The following is a 17,765-nucleotide window of genomic DNA, read 5'->3' on the forward strand; positions in this document are numbered from 1 at the left end:
CTCTTTCGATTATAAGCAGGTATGTAACCATTGCCCCCTCTCAAAACATTCATGTGTGAAGGTCTGTAGATCAGGGGCTGGGCAACCTCTGTCCTTGAGTGCTGCAATCCCAAGTATTTCCCCCAATGCATTGTCCTCTATTGTATAGAACTAGATCTCGAGCATATTCATTGGGGAAATCCCGAAAACTCAACTGGGTTGCAGCCCTCGAGGACCAAGGTTGCCCACCCATGTCTTAGATGGAAATTGGATCAGCACAGTTAATTTGACATGGATAAAAGGAAATCCAAACTACAGCCCACAAAAAAAAAAAAACATGCAAAAGAGTCTCAACAGTGTTCTTATGTCTTAACCATAATAGACTTAGATTGTCTGACCACTATGTAATATACTACAATGTGGGCTTAAATGCTGAGGCTTCACCACACAGCTGCAGGCCTAGTGTATGCAAATCTGTCATGCATATTCATTGTGAATAGCCTGAAAACCAGCAGCTCAATAATCAAAAGCACTTATAGGGGTTGGTGGTGGTGGCGGCACTGAGTGAATATAACACCAGGGCCGCCGAGAGGCTGGGCCTGGGGCAAAGCCGCCCCCCCCCCCCCCGCCGCTGCTGCCTCCGCCCCGTCACTCCCCCTGCTGCTGCCATCCCCTGTCGCTCCCCCCGCCGCCCCTGTTGCTCCAGTCCCCGGTCTCACCTGCCTGCTTTCACAGCTCCGGGCTCCCTGCATTCGAAGCGGCAGTCACAGATCATCTCCCTTCGGGCCTTCCCTCCCTGTGACCCGCCCTCATCTGATGTAACTTCCGGTTTCTGTGAGGGTGGGTCACAGGGAGGGAAGGCCCGAAGGGAGATGATCTGTGACTGCCGCTTCGAATGCAGGAGGCCCGGAGCCGAGGAGGCAGGCAGGTGAGACCGGGGACTGCAGCGCTGGCGGCCGGGCCCCCCTTGGAGGCCCGGGCCTGGGGAATTTTGTTCCCCCTGGCCCCCCCCCCTTCTCGGCAGCCCTGTATAACACTAAAGGGCCAAAGGCCTCTGTTTACTAAATGGGTGTGGTTAGTGTCTTGATCTTCACTTCCAGTCCTTGAGGCCTCTAATGGATCTGTCTTTGAGGATATTCCTAATGAATATGCCTGAGTGAGATTTGCATGCCTACTAGCTTCATTGTATTCAATAGGGGTATTTTGAAACCCCGACTTGTGGCTCTTGAGGACTATGTACGAATACCATTGGGTTAGGAGGTGTTTCACGGTTGACCAACAAGTTATCCCTCTAAGGGGGGAAGTTATCAACATGGACTACCATTAAGACATGTTACTTTACTGTTACCCTCCTTTATTAGTAACTATGTCTCATTGTATAAAATGGGACCAGTGCTAAAACAGCATGGATTAGTGGTAAAATAACACAGCTTAACAGTAGCCACGTTGATAAGTTACCCTCTTAGTGTGAAGAGTTTCAGTTTATGGTAACCAAAGCTGAAATTGTGATGTCATAATGCCTCATTCATTCCACCAATGCCTAGGAGTCAACCTCATTAGTGATGTCACAATGGCTTGATCACCCTATACGTGGCTCATATATAGCAGTGATTTTGATTTCTAGAGACATTTTTTTCTTTAATTAAGGGGAGAAGTTATCAACGTGGGCTACCATTAAGCTGTGTTACTGTTTAACCCTAGTTATTAGTACCTAGAAGATCTCATTGCATAAAATGTGACCTGTGCTAAAATAACATAACATGTCTTAACAGTGGCCCACATTGGTCACTTCTCCCCTAAGTGGTGATATGCGGTTGCTAGAGGGATAACTTATCTGTCCAAATGGCACTACATAAATGGCAGATGTATCTTTAAATGGATAAGTTATTCACTTAAAATTACACATGGATTTTTAGTGCTGTAAAGAAATCTTTCTAACTTTAAATGGAGAACTATTTGTTTAAAGTTATCCAGTAGCAGTCAGACTGAAAATTTACTTCCAGTTTCTTAGTTGTGTTCCAGGCTCAATTTGGATAATCTAGAGAAACATTTCTGATTTTGTACACATCAGCATGGCTAAATTAGGATTTTAAAACATGCTTTAAAAAAAACAAAAAACATTATTTTTATGGCAACAGTACTACAAATATGACAATGTGATTTCATGTCTCAAACATCGGTATAAATGCACATTATGTCTATTGGTCATCCATATACATTGTCTTGGTGAATTATATTAATCCACCTACATAAGAAATCATTTGAATATTTCCAAAAAAGCTTCAAATTGTCCTTTGATACATTGGGTCTTGTGTCCATTCTGATTCTCTTCTGTCTTTGTGGTTTTTTTTTTTTGTTGCTATATCTATCGGTATTCAATACCTTTGTGAATAGGTTTGTATACAATGGCAGAAAAATATTTGACCAAAGTTAATAATGGAGCTGTACCACGGGTAAAATGTACACCTGCTCATTCACCCCCAATAAACCTCTTCTGGGCAGCTGCAGGAAACAAAGCCTGAAAAACCAGAAACCTTCTGCAACCGTCTCAAGAGCCAGTACTAGGGTATCGGGCACCCTAGGCCTTGCGCTCCCCAACTCCCTTTAATTAACTTTCAGACTGCTGGCGCTTCCCCCTAAGATTTTGATAATTAAACTCAAGAATCAAGATCATCCTAACACCGACCCTCTCTACTACAACAACTCTTGTAAAAATGCATAATCGGACATTACATTTTTAAAGATTTATCTTTGCTTTGATAAGGGCAATCTCAAAAGTAATTTACCAAGGTAGATGAGTTATTTAACAGTTCCCACTGTCCTGCAGCTAAAAAAAAATGTGCAGAGGCTTGTTTGAGTTTGTCAGGCTGTCAGGAACTATTACGTTGCTGTCCTCCTGCAGCAGCTGCCCTAGGCATTTGCCTAGTTCTGCCCAGTGATTAAGCCAGCTTTGAACTGTCTCTTGTTCCTCTGCATGTCTCACCACCTTCCTTTGTGTGTCACTTCTGCTCTTGCTGGTGATTTTTCTCATGCAGTGAGATAAATCTCCAAGAGACCCCCGACTGCGTGCATTCTGTAGAAAATTCCCAGAGGCAGGCCGAAGTTCAGGATCGTAAACCAGGTGGAGTGGCCATAAAATGTTTTCTCTAACCCATTTTCAAACTGGGGTTGTGCCCCAAAAGCCGGCATGATCCATAGCTAAGACAGAAGTGAACAACAACGATTAAGTCAGAAGAAAGAAAAAATCCTAGGATAATATATTTGACAGTTCCCAGGCATGAGTATTTTCTGAAGGAGAGATTTCAAGGGGCTCTAAAAATCCAGTCAGATTCTTGCCGTAGGTCTAAGGCCAGAGGTTATCAACCCAGTCCTCTAAACACAACCAGCCAATCAGTTTTTCAGGATACACACAATGAATATGCATGAGATAAATGTGCAAGCACTAGGGGGGTATCTGACCTGCAGCGGTAGGGGGGGCCAGAGCCGAGGTGAGGGGGCACATTTTAGCCCCCCCCCGGCGCCGCTGCCGCCATCATCATCATCGCCCACCCCCTGCCGCCATCATCATCGCCGACACCCCCCCGCCGCCGCTGCTGCCAACCCTCTTGACCCCCCCGCCTGCTCGCCTGCCCGCTCGCTGTCGCCTACCTGGGCTGGCGGGGACCCCATCCCCCACCAGCCGAAGTCTTCTTCCTTTCTTTCAGGTTTCTGAGTCTGACGTGCAGGATGTCAGACTCAGAAACCTGAAAGGAAGGAAGAAGACTTCGGCTGGCGGGAGATGGGGTCCCTGCCACCCCAGGTAGGCGACGGCGAGCGCGCGGGCAGGCGAGCGGGCGGGGGGGGGGGTCCAGGGCCAAATCTATGGGGGTCCTGGCCCCCGTGGCCTCATAGCAGCGACACCCCCGGCAAGCACTACCTGGATTGTATGCAAATGTTTCTCATGTGTATTCAACTACTGCAGAAAAGACAAAGAACAGTGTAAAGCTGAGGGTATATTTCTGGAATGATTCCGTAGTGGAAACCTGATGGTGTTGAGCTGATGGACCTCTGACAGTAAAGATGCAGGTTTGCATGCCTTGTGGAGGGCAATCTTCAAAAGCAATTTACTCAGGCTGCCTATAGAAATCAAACAAAATAAAACATGGAAAAGAAAATAAGACATTTGCTTATTTCCGATCTGACAAAGAAGGGCAACCTTCGAAAGCTAATCAAGAAATGTATTAAGTTATGTCCAATAAAAAAGGTATCATCTTATTTTCTTTTCCATGTTTTATTTTGTTTGATTTCTATTGATAACCTTAAGAGTGGACTAACACGTCTACCACACTCCTCTACTCAGGCTGCCTGAAATCTGCTCCCCCTTTTCCTGGTTAAAAGTGTGTACAGCATCTACAAACATTCATATTTGTAATCACACTAGGAGGAGATGTTTATGGGAGAGTGTTTAAGTTGGGGAGGAAAGTGCATGTAGAAACCTTGTGCACATTATTTTCAATGCATAAGGATCCGCAGGAAAAACAGGTGCAAATGTCTGTATATGCTTTGTCCCCCGTCCCCCCCCAGCAATAAAGTACCTATAGGCTCTGCAGTAAAGCGGGCACTTTGAAAATTGCCTTCATAATATACATCATGCTTTTGAATGGAAAAAGAGCTTGAGATACTTACAATGATGTTACACAAGATGAGGAAGACTGATATTTCTTTCAGAGCCCGCCTCTTCCAGTTTAATTGAGAATAGTTCTGGAGATAGGCTTGGGAAGCCCTCCTGAAGTTCTGCAAAGATTCGCGCCGTACCTCTAGCACTGAAATTCTTCTTGGAGAGGGGTCTACCTTGTCCTCGAATGTTTTTCCTTCAGTCTCTATTACGCTCTGTCTATCTGACTCCTTGTGACTTTGGCCAACAGGAGGCTCAGTTCTCTCTTTATGTTGAAAGCACTGAATTGGACATGAGTTTAGTTTTGCTGGGTTTGTAGGGGCTGCATTTCCACATTGTGCTGGAGGTGTCCTACGAAGCCCCTCAATGATGAAGATGTTTTGTGCAATGTGTTCCAAGATGATGATCACCGAGTAGGATAGATTCAGACTGCTCAATTGTGTTCTAAGGTCCGTGGCCACACAGGCTACAATGGAGTAATAAGATATAGCAAATGGGCCTAGTGAAGCTCCCAACAGCAAGACTACATCCAGGCTTCTGGTTGGATTTTTGTGTGTGTCCACCTCCCTCTCTTCCAGGCTGTGGATGATAGTCCCTGACACACAGCAGAGGGTCATAACTGGCAAAAGTGTGACCCAATAGCTGTAGTACAAAATAAAGGACTGTTTAGTGAGCTCTGAGGTTGTAGCCTGGATCTGGTATATGATGAATATGGAGAACCCAATGAAAAGAGCAAACGAACCCAACAGTGGTCCGAAGACCACTCCATGGAGCTTAAGCTTGGGTGGAGCATGAGTACCACGAAGAGAGATCCGCCTCCCCACGTTTTTCCACATGACATAGAGCATGGAGCAGCAGATCAGGCAGTATTCAAGATAAAATGGATACAGAGTGACATAGCCCATCTTAAAGACTGGGCAGATGGCTGTATCTGAGCATCTGCAGGTGGTGTTTTTGTCTATGACAGATGAAGAAGATAAAGACACTGGTTGGCAGAGCAGGATTTCACAAGATGCACATGAAAATGCTAACGTAATTCTCACAACAGTACATCACTTGAAGCTTATACCATAATGCTGTTAACCAATCAACTGGCTTCACTGACAAACTTTCCATGCTTTCTCTTTCTGTGTATATGGTAGGCTGGTGTATATTATTTCTTTCTACTATGATAAATTAGTGTGGCTGCTGTGTTATTCTACTTGAATGCATGAAGATTATTAAATAAACACATAGGGGGTCGATATTCAGTCAGCATCGCTAAGCATTTTGCTGACCATCACCAACGTTATACTGTAAATTCAAGGCTGAGTCATGTGAAGGCACCAGCATTGAATTTGTAGGTTTACAGAGCCAGCAAAAGAATAGCCAGTTAAGTGCAATATTCAGCTCTTAACCAGCTATGGCAAACCACATATAGATAGGTCTGACTTTTACGCGGTCCTACTTGGCCAGTTAAGTGCTTACTCCGCCCCTGGAATGCCCCCAAAATAGCCAGTTTTGAGTTGGGCGCTAGCTAGACATTTTCAGTGGTATTAACACCATGGTAAAGGGCCTGATGCACAAAACTCCGGCGCTGAAAAACACCAGCTCAAGACCGAGTTTGAATTACCAACCAATGCTCAACACTAATAGCATGCAAATTATATGTACGCTGTTTTGAGCATTGGTTGGTAAAAGGGTCCAAGCATTCCTGGCGCATGCCCACAAGAGCTGTGCGGTAGGCACAGCTCTTGTGGGCATGTCCAGTGAAGATTGGACACCTCCCAACACCCCTAACCTTTAAAACTCCCTGGTGGTCCAGTGGACCCTGACTCTTCCCCCCCCTCACATAGCTTTAAAACTGCTTGGTGGTCCAGCAGACCCTGACTCCAACCCCACCAAAACATTAAAACCTCTCTTGTGGTCCAGTGGATCCCCTCCTGTGTTCCTGCTGCGCCCCTGGAACCAAAATAATCCCTGGTGGTTGACTGGACCCCCCTTTTGAGTACCCCCAGAAGCCAAAAACCTCTGTGGTGGTCTAGTGACCCCCCACCCCTGCACATATCTTGAGAGCTGGAAGCAGAAGGACAGGAACAAGGCCTACTCCCTCCTGATTCTGGGGCCATCCGTCTCAAAATGGTGGCACCCAGCCCCTGCCCAGTGCAGCCTGGGATGCACTGGGAGGGGCTAAGTACCAAATAAGGAAAAAAACCTCCTTATACAGTGTTTAGCCCCTCCCAGTGCATCCCAGGATGCACCAAGCAGGGGCTGGATGCTGCCATTTTGAGAAGGGCGGGCCCCAAAGTTGCCATGTCTGTGGGAAAACTGCAGAATTGGGCAGTTTTCCATCAGCCTCCATGGGAAAAATTTAAAAGCTGCGGGTAGTGGTTTTTTGGGTGTTTATTTTCCTGCGGGGGCCCACAGGTTGGTTGATTTTTCACCTCACCATTCTATTGGTCAAATTTAACCAATAGAATGGCAAGGAAGGCAGAATCTAACACGCTTGAAATTATACATGCAGCCGGGCCCAGAGGCAGGAGGGAATAAGTGTTGCTCCTGCCTTCCTACCTCCAACTCTCAAAGTATGTGGAGGGGTGGGGTCCCTAGACCACCATGGAGGTTTTTGGGTTGCTGGGGGTAGGGAGGGTTTGAGAGGAGGTCCACTGGACAACCAGAGATTTAGGGAGGTTTTAAAGATTTTGAGGTGGGGTGGGGTCAGGGTCTGTTGGACCACTAGGGAGTTTTGGTTTGAGGGGTTCGAGAGGGGGGTCTACTGGACCACCAGGGATACTGTGAAGTTTTAGGGGCGGGGGGGGGGGGGGGGGGTCCAGTCTGTTTGCACCATATAGTGCAAGCAGACTGTTCCTCATAAAGACAGCTCCAGGCCTACCGTAAAGTTTTGCACATTAAAGGTAGGTGCACGGAAACGTCTGTGCTTCGCTTGGAATGCTTATTTTAATACTGATGAGCTTATTGTAATACATTTGCATAGGGTAATTGCTAGCTGCTACGGCGAACGGTAAAAGGGACGCAGAATCCTTTTGTTCATTAGATGCTAAATAACGTTTACTTTAGACCGGCTACAACTGGTCTAAAGCAAACGATGCAAGCATGGTAAGCTTTGTGCATTGGACCCTGAGTTCCACTGAATATGACCGGTTAGCTTCGCAGAAGCAATTTAACTGGTCAGGAGTCATTTATGACCAATTAAATTGCTTTGAAAATCAAGCCTTCTCCGGCATAGCCCCCACACTCTGGAATGCACTGCCGGAAAGGCTCCGCTTAACACCAGACTATCTCTACTTCAGGAAGCAGGTGAAAGCTTGGCTCTTCAACCAGATCTTTAATGGAAGAAATAACTAACTCACACACACAAGGAGTGACATGGCTGCACATACTGCAGTGCCGTAGCGAGGGCGGCTGACACCCGGGGCGGGTCGCCGCTGCGCACCCCCCCCCCCCCGGGTGCAGCACGGCGCCCCCCCTCGGCGCGCCCCCCCCTCCGGCGTGCACCCTCCCCCCCGGAGCGCATTTTTAATTGATTTAAAAGCGAGAGGCGGGCGGGAGGGCCGATCCGCCCCCGAGTCCACGTCGCTGGGATCTGCGTCGGCTCCTTGCTCCCTCTGCTCCGGAACAGGAAGTAACCTGTTCCGGGGCAGAGGGAGCAAGGAACCAACGGAGCGGACACCCCCCAGCGGCGTGCACCCGGGGCGGACCGCCCCACCGCCCCCCCTTCCTACGCCACTGTGTTTATCCATTCCTAACCTAGCTGAGATAATATTTAACCATCTCTTGTGTGCAACTTTTCTTTAAATCAGCCACCTTACTTTCTAATTCTTCTTACTCTCTTACCTATCTATATGTTCCATCTTTGCTTTACCCTTCACTATCAATTATAATGTTCCATTACGTATTGTGTTGACATTGTAAATAGTATACCATGCCATACTTTGTATTGTTATTTGAACATTTTTACTGCTGTAATTGCCTATTGCTCATGTTTGATCTAGTGTTACTGTACACTGCCTTGAGCGAATTCTTTCAAAAAGGTGGTAAATAAATCCTAATAAATAAACAAAATGATACTTTTTTATGGGACTGACAATACATTTCTTGACTAGCTTATGACAATTAATACTTCATTTTTCTGGTTCAAAATGCAATTAGTAAAATACTATATTAGCAGAAACTATACTGTGTCTGGAAAAAAGTGAGCCCCCCCTAAACATGCTCCAATGATAACCTCGAACCCGCACTGAATGAATTAAAATTTTATGTACACAAATTGACATCTATTTGCATCACCGATGCCAAATGACATAGGAATCCCTCGTCCTGTTTAAGAGACTTAAAAATTTTTACAAACTGCTGTCACAAATCTCAGCTTCCGACATGACTTAATTACTTAGTTTCTGAATCATCTGTGATGTTATTGTACAAAATGTTGTCAAAAGAAGATCGAGTTTTAATTAAAATACTCGAAAAAGGGTATGACACTAAAAGATCAGGTTTAAACATTCAGACTGTTAAGAACATAAGTATTGCCATACTGGGAAAGACCAAAGGTCCATCAAGCCCAGCATCCTGTTTCCAACAGTGGCCAATCCAGGTCACAAATACTCGGCAAGATCCCAGAAACATTTTATACTGCTTATCCCAGAAATAGTGGATTTTCCCCAAGTCCATTTAATAACGGTCTATGGACTTTTCCTTTAGGAAGCCGTCCAAACCTTTTTTAAACGCCGCTAAGCTAACCGCCTTTACCACATTCTCTGGCAACGAATTCCAGAGTTTAATTACACACTGAGTGAAGAAAACATTTCTCTGATTTGTTTTAAATTTACTACATTGTAGCTTCATCGCATGCCCCCTAGTCCTAGCATTTTTAGAAAGTGTGAACAGACGCTTCACATCTACCCATTCAACTCAACTCATTATTTTATAGACCTCTATCATATCTCCCCTCAGCCACCTTTTCTCCAAGCTGAAGAGCCCTAGCTACTTTAGCCTTTCCTCATAGGGAAGTCATTCCATCCCCTTTATCATTTTCGTCGCCCTTCTCTGCACCTTTTCTAATTCCACTATATCTTTTTTGAGATGCGGTGACCAGACTTGAACATTAACTGTATTGGAAACTCTTAACTTTTGGTAGTGGTATTTAAAATTTGACATCTCAGTAACGTTAAGGTGGATTTCTATGAAACCACACAACATTAATTGAAATAGATGTCACTTTGTGCACATAAAATTTTAAATTAATTTGATGCAGGTTTGCGGTTGTTATTGCAAAAAATTAATGGACAATTACTTAACCTTCCGAAAACACCTGAAAGCACACTTATTTAAATTCCTTCCCGCTGACCCAAATACCACATAATTATGACAACGGACAGAACTGAACTGGGCTTGCATCACTCCAAAAGGCTCAATTACACTTAACCTGTTTACTTCAAGGCAACTGCAAACACTTTGCAGCCTGTCAAGTTCAAGATATCGGTAAACCTCATTGTTCTATATAACTTGCAACCAATTTACTCTGGATAACCAGATCACTGTACCAGTGACTTCATAGTAAGAATCCTGAAAGGTAACTTCAAAACAATACAGGAACGTAAGACCTTTGAAGTCAGAGTGATTGAATATTTTGACACCCAACAGACAGGACTTAACAAAGATCTGGGTTTTCTAGCCCATTATAAACCATAAAGTTGTATTTCTCTGTTTATCACCCTCCTCTCACCTACCCACATCCATCCTGTTAGACTATCAAAGAAATGCTTTGATGTCCCCATGCATACCTCCTACCCACCCCCACCCTGTTAGACTGTCAATGAAATGCTTGGATGTTTCACTTATATATACTGTCATCTACCACATTTACTTATTTCCGATCTGACGAAGAAGGGCAACCTTCGAAAGGTGATCAAGAAATGTATAAAGTTATGTCCAATAAAAAAGGTATCATCTTATTTTCTTTTCCATGTTTTATTTTGTTTGATTTCTATTGATGACCTCTGGATAACTGTAAGCCACATTGAACTTACCATTAGCTTGGAAAATGTGGGGTACAAATGCAGAAAATAAATAAATAAAATGTTTAGGGGCTCTCTTTTTTCCAGACACAGTGTAGAAGTGAATCTTACAGGGAGGCAGACCATATAATAAAAGTCTTCAATAAAGTAAAATGCTCCCAGGCTAACAATCATATAGGCACCCTTCACATAGTCTGGTCCAGCAAAGTAAAATGATATAGGTACTGTATGTTCATGTACCTGATCCACATGCCTCCAGGTACGGGAACATACAGTGCCTATATCGTTTCTTTCTCTATCTCTGTTAATGGCTCTCACATCCTCCCTGTCTCCTCGGCTCGTAACCTTGGAGTCATCTTTGATTCCTCTCTCTCCTTCTCTGCGCATATTCAACAGATCGCCAAAACCTGTTGTTTCTTTATCTACAATATTAGCAAAATTCTCCCCTTCCTTTCTGAATACGCTGCCAGAACCCTTATCCACACCCTTGTTACCTCTCGCTTGGACTATTGCAATTTACTTCTCACTGGTCTTCCGCTCAGCCATCTCTCTCCTCTCCAATCTGTCCAAAATTCTGCGGCACGACTTATTTTCTGCCAGATCGTTATACCCACACTAGCCCACTCCTCAAGTCACTTTACTGGCTCCCTGTCCGCTTCCGCATTCAGTTTAAACTTCTCGTACTGACCTTTAAATGCATCCACTCTGCAGCCCCCCATTACCTCTCCACTCTCATCTCTCCCTACATTCCTCCCCATGAACTCCGCTCATTGGACAAATCTCTCTTGTCGTCCCCCTTCTCCTCCACTGCTAACTCCAGGCTTCACTTCTTTTCTCTCGCGACACCTTATGCCTGGAATAGACTTCCTGGACCTATACGTCTAGCTCCATCTCTACCTGTTTTCAAATCTATGCTGAAAACCCTCCTTTTCACTGCTGCTTTTTAGCTCCCATTACTTCCCTCACTCGTAACTGTCTTGTCTGTCTGTAATTTAGATTGTAAGCTCTTTTGAGCAGGGACTGTCTCTTTGTATCAGGTGTTCAGCGCTGTGTGCATCTGGTAGCGCTATAGAAATGCTAATAATAATAATAATAATATCGTTTTACTATGCTGGACCAGACTAGGTGACGTGTGCTGTGTACACCAGCTGGGCTGTTCTGCCCCTGACGCAGCCAATATCACTGGCGAAACGTGACCATTTTGGGCACAGATGATTGTTAGCATGGGAGCATTTTACTGTATTAAAGACTTTAAAAAAAAAATATGATCTGCCTCCCTGTCTTATAACTTCCACGTTGGATTTGGTGGACTCCCTGTCTTTTTGTTTTCTGAAGTGAATCTTAATACACTATATTGGTGATGGTGGTGGTGGAGTTTGGAGGCATTTGATGTGGTAAAGTGATAAGAAGGTGACAGAGTGGCAGTAGAGTTTTGTTTTTTTAGCCTGGTAGTGAGTTACAAAAAACCCATCCAAGTGTCTGTTAAGCTATGAGAAAAGCTATGCTAAGTCAGACCAGGATCCACTGAACCCAGCATCCTGTCTCTAACTGTGACCAGTCCAGGTCTCAAGTACCAGCAAATCCCAAAGAGAAGAGTAAATTTCTCATAGCTCATTTCTAGGGGTGTGCAATGACTTTCCCCAAGTCTCTCTGGCTAATAACATTTTATGAACTTTTCCTCCAGGAACCTGGCTATGTTAGTCACCTTGACCACATCCTCTAGGAAAAGATTCCACAAATTAATTGTGCACTGAATGAAAAATATACCAGGCCACTGTGGGCATTTTATAACCTAAAATTCAGTGCCAGGCCATCCCTGGATATTGGCACTGAATATTTGGGGATTGGATGGTTGCTGCCATTTATCCGGGTACCTGTGATAGTCAGACCAGTAGAACAGTCTATTTGCAGGTAGTCTGGGGGAGCCAGGGGTTACCCAGTTAATGATCATTTTCATTCCATTAACCCCTGGCTACCCCCAGACTCTGCTGAGCAGATAATTCAGCAGAGCCACTGAACATTTGGTCAGTGTGAGTTAAATAAATAGGAGCTATTCCTACCTGATTAACGCTAATGAGAAATACATTGCATTATGTGCGTTATGTAATTATGGCTATATGAGATTTATATTAGAGGCCAAAACTGGCCTGACATTGGGATTAGGCCATGTTTTGGTGCATTTTTGGCTGAAACAGAAGCTCCCCACCCCCTAAACAAAAGTGGCAACCATTCTCCGTACACCCCTATCAAAAATGCCACTCTCCAACAACCAATAGGCCCTCCTTAGGCCTACCTTAGAAGCCCTGGTTGTCTAGACTCTACTGGCCTAGTCAGGGCAGAAGCAACTAGTTTCTCAGTCCAGTCTCTTGTGCCCACACTGGCTCCTCATTCAAAATGGCTGATGCGTCTGCTTGTGGCAGTCTCGCAAGACTGGCGCTGGAGGTTCCAGCAGCCATTTTGAGATTGGAACTGGCATAGGCAGGACCGACTGGAGATTGGTCCTGCCCATTTCAGTTATCTTGAAGTTGTATTTTAAGAAGAAAGATGTCTTTTTGTGGACACAAAATACAGCTTTTTCCAGATACAGCTCATGCAACTCAATCAGGAAGACTCTGCTTCCTTTAGTTAGAACCTATGGTTTTGGCTTTGGATGGAACTTTTTTCTTGAAATTCTCTTGCAAATGTTTTCTGACATATTGGGGGAAGCTATATTTTTGTTGACTGAACTCATTTGGAAAAATGTGTAGTGGAACATTCTGTTTGAGGGTAGGGAAGATATTGGGATATGATGGACAATGTCATGATTGGGGGTTCTAAGTGATTATAAGCAGGGGCGTAGCCAGACACACAATTTTGGGTGGGCCTGTCCATAGTGGGTGCACAAGAATCCTGCTCCCCTTCTGCCCGGCATCTCTCCCCCCAGGCGACCAATCATCTCTCAATTCTACATCCCCCGCCCCTCCATATCTTTTCAACCCTTCAGTGCTGACTCATATCTACTGCTTGTGCTGGTCTAGAGCCTTCCCTCTGACCTGGCCCTGCTTATTGGGCAACAGTGAGTTGCATCAGAGGGAAGGCTCTGGGCTGGTGTGAGTAGAGGTTATGAGTTGCTGCTTGTTGCCGGTGAAGCACTGAAGGGTTGAAAAGGTACCGGGGGGGGGGGGGGGGGGTTGGGGGGAATGGAGTCGAGAGATGCTGGAATGCCTGCAGGGAAGAAGAGGGAGAGATGCTGGGAGCCCCACCAGAGATGCATCACTTATGGGTGGGCCTGTGGCTACACATTGGTTATATGAATTTATGGTACTAGTTTCTTGATTATAATTCTAGGAATTGCTTTCTCCTCTAATGAGGTGGGCTAAATAGTTAGTTTAGCATTTTTGATTCTTGTATTGTCTCTTTTCTAGATGATGTTTTATTTTCTTGTGTATACATGTACATTAAATATTAAAATCGTTAGTAAAAAAATAAAAAAAAACCATGATTTTAGTTTATTACCCTAAGAACATTAGCACAGGCTGAACTAGAAATAACGATGAGTGAAAGAATAAGGCACATTTTGCTTCCTGTTCAGAAGTTGTCACTAAGGGGGAGGAAAGATAAGGCAGAGGGCGTTACCTGATAAGGAGAGATTCTCGGAGTCCCAGGGGTGGTGAGTAGATTCCAGTTCCTTTTTTACAGAGTCATTACCGACCACTAATACCCAGAGCAGCAGGTCTGTGGCCAGTGTAAGGGTCAACCCATATCTGTAAAAAAAAAACAAAAAACATCAGACTATTTTTACTGCAGTTGGAGGACATTTAACTTAATATAGAAAAAACCCAATGCCTAATACTCACCTCTCAACATAACAAGAACAAATTCACAACCATTAACACACCAAATCTGAACCTTCCAATTTTGGACACCCTGAGGATTCTTGGAGTTACCATCGATCGACACCTAACACTTGAAAGCCACACGAAAAATACAACTAAGAAGATGTTCCACTCAATGTGGAAATTAAAAAGAGTAAGACCGTTCTTCCAAAGGACCGTTTTCCGTAACCTGGTACAATCAATGGTGCTTAGTCATCTAGACTACTGCAACACACTCTACGCCGGCTGCAAAGAGCAAATAATCAAGAAACTTCAGACAGCCCAGAACATCGCAGCTAGACTCATATTCGACAAAACAAAATACGAAAGTGTTAAACCCCTACGAGAAAAACTACACTGGCTCCCACTTAAAGAACGCATCACGTTCAAAATTTGCTCCCTAGTTCACAAAATCATTCACGGAGATGCACCAGCCTACATGTCAGACCTTATAGACTTACCACCCAGGAATGCCAAAAGATCATCCCGCAACATTCCTTGATCTGCACTTCCCTAACTGCAAAGGTCTAAAATACAAATTAATGCACCCGTCAACCTTTACCTTTTTAAGCACACAGTTATGGAACGCACTGCCGTGCAACTTAAAAATGATCTACGAACTAACAAACTTCTGCAAACTACTGAAGACCCACCTCTTTAACAAGGCTTACCACAAAGCAACCAATATGAATATACACAACTCCTCCACACACAATCAGAATTATCTTATAATACTTGCTTGTAATACTACTATCATGTCTTATCATTATCATGTTACCAAAGATTCTTCTGTAACACTAAATGTCCATTTTCTACTACTACTACTACTACTTAACATTTCTATAGCGCTACAAGGGTTACGCAGCGCTGTACAAGTTAAAACATGGGGAAGGACAGTCCCTGCTCAAGAGAGCTTACAATCTAAAGGTAACAAGCTATGTAGTCAGTGTAGGTATCATGAATGGGGAAGGTGGTTAGGCGCCAAAAGCAAGGGAGAAGAGATGGGCTTTGAGTAAGGACTTGAAGATGGGCAGGGAGGGCGCATGGCGTATGGGCTCGGGGGAGTCTGTTCCAGGCATAAGGTGATGCGAGGCAGAAGGGGCGGAGTCTGGAGTTAGCGGTGGTGGAGAAGGGTACAGATAGGAGTGATTTGTTCTGAGAGCGGAGGTTACGGGTGGGAACATACGGGGAGAGGAGGGTAGAGAGGTAATGGGGGCTGCAGATTGAGTGCACTTGAAGGTCAATAGGAGAAGCTTGAACTGTATACGGTAGCGGATCAGGAGCCAGTGAAGCGACTTGAGGAGAGGGGTGATATGAGAGTATCGGTTCACGCGGTAGATAAGGCGTGCGGCGGAATTTTCTAATATATTTCCATTAATCATGATGTACTGTAAGACACATTGAGCCTGCAAAGAGGTGGAAAAATGTGGGATACAAATGCAATAAATAAATAAATAAATAAATAAAATAAATTTACTCTGGTTAAACTGTTATCTGCCCAGGTTCTTTGTTCCTCAGCTTTGTCCGCTTTTCATGGTCATCATCCATGTTTCAAATGAAAACACTGTCATACTGGGACATGACACTTTCAGTACTGTATTACCACGGTGAGACTGTAAAGGGGGGAATTCTATAAATGGTGCTTAAACATTGGCGCTGGACAAAATGGCCTCTAAGCACTGTTCTAGAAAGGATGCTCCAGGATGAGCGCTTTGTATAGAATAGAGCTGATCTCTGCGGCTAAAGGTGAGTACCAGGACTTATGCCAGCTGAAACCAGGTGTAGACGCCAGCGCTCAACTCATGGCATTTTGACGTGTAAATGGCATTATTTTATAACACTGTGTGCAGGGGTAGAGTTGGGGGCAGAGCCAGGAGTTATCTGGTTAGTGGTGATTTTCGGTCTGTTAACAGATACCAAGAATGCCCTCCTGCAGGAGGTGGTGGAGATGAAAACTGTAATGGAATTCATAAACGCATGGGATAAACACAAATGAATCCCGTATAGAAGTGTAGAACCAAACAAGCTTAGCGGTGATTAGATGGCAACACCAGTAATTGGGAAGCAAAGCTAGTGCTTGGCAGACTTCTATGGTCTGCGCCCTGATCGTGGTTGCACAGATTTGGATGTGCTAGAGTGGGGCTTCGATGGCAACTTCAGAAGTTGGAGAAAAAGGCCAGTGCTAGTCAGACTTCTACAGTTTTTGCCCTGAAAATGGCCAGGTCAAATCAAGATCAAGTATACATATGCAGTATTACATCATACCTTATGCTATGAGTTTTTCTTGTTGGGCAGACTGGATGGACCATACAGGTCTTTATCTGCCGTCATCTACTATGTTACTAAAAAGCTATTATAACTTTATCTGGGTACCAGTGTGAATATTGGTTATTACCTGGATAGTTTCTGGCAGCCGCCGATGACCCAGATATTCAATGCCAGTACACTAATTAAGACTGGCACCTTTAAAAATGCTGAGTGCCATCAGCTGAATATGTGGGTCTACTCTTTGTTTTCTTCAGGTTTTTGCAAAAATATGACCCCAATCTTTTACACACTCAGCTTAAAAAACAAATTCCACCCCTTTCCTCTCTAATTGGTACAGGAAACAACACCCTTAGCTTGCTTTCTATTGACCTGATGATGGGAGTGCAGCTGTCCAAAGCTAGACATAGATATATTTGTTTATCGTTAGCTTGCACCGTTTCAGTAATAGCTCAAGGGAAATTAAGTTCAGGTATGTTATTTAATTTAATTTATTTATTTCTGCATTTGTACCCCACATTTTCCAACCTAGTGGTAAGTTCAATGTGGCTTACGATTAACTTATGTTGACAAGTATCAAGATGTGAGGGTCATCGCGAGCCTGGTTCCAATTATGTCTGTGATCGTGTGATGTCTTGTGGTGGCCAGGATCTCCTTGGCTATGTAATTTCGCTCGAAAGGAATTTTCTGAAGAGATGCGCTTTCTATTGTTTTCGGATGTTAAGTAGTTGTTCATTCCTTTTAAGTCTCTTGGTAGAGAGTTCCAGGTTTTGGTGCATACGTATGTGAAACTGGTTGTGAGTGTATCTTAGGCCTTGGCATTTGGGATAGTGAAGAGTTAGATAGGATCTTGCATTCTTGTTTGCGTTGCGTGACGGTAGATCTATCAAGCCAGCTATACTGAAGCGAGGCTGAAGATTATTCTGTGGACCAGGGTGCATATCTTGAAGGATATGAGTGCTTTGATGAGTAACCAGTGTAATTTTTGGAGTAGTAGAC

General features: G+C 44.3%; 1 protein-coding gene across 1 annotated transcript in view; it reads right to left on the reverse strand.

Annotated features, from left to right (window-relative positions):
- Positions 1-2,587: 2,587 nt before the first annotated feature.
- The window catches only part of OTOP3 (otopetrin 3), a 44,036-nt gene continuing 28,858 nt past the window's right edge, over positions 2,588-17,765 (reverse strand). Inside the window, exons 5-10 of the mRNA XM_030206963.1 lie at positions 14,307-14,390; positions 11,793-11,802; positions 7,881-7,908; positions 4,989-5,591; positions 4,645-4,856; positions 2,588-3,177 (exon numbers count right to left, since the gene is read on the reverse strand). Coding sequence (XP_030062823.1) covers positions 3,007-3,177; positions 4,645-4,856; positions 4,989-5,591; positions 7,881-7,908; positions 11,793-11,802; positions 14,307-14,390 — 1,108 coding nt within the window. The 3' untranslated portion in view covers positions 2,588-3,006. The remainder of the gene's footprint in view (positions 3,178-4,644; positions 4,857-4,988; positions 5,592-7,880; positions 7,909-11,792; positions 11,803-14,306; positions 14,391-17,765) is intronic.

This window comes from Microcaecilia unicolor, chromosome 6 (assembly GCF_901765095.1).
Source record: "Microcaecilia unicolor chromosome 6, aMicUni1.1, whole genome shotgun sequence".
In the NCBI taxonomy this organism is placed as follows: domain Eukaryota; kingdom Metazoa; phylum Chordata; class Amphibia; order Gymnophiona; family Siphonopidae; genus Microcaecilia; species Microcaecilia unicolor.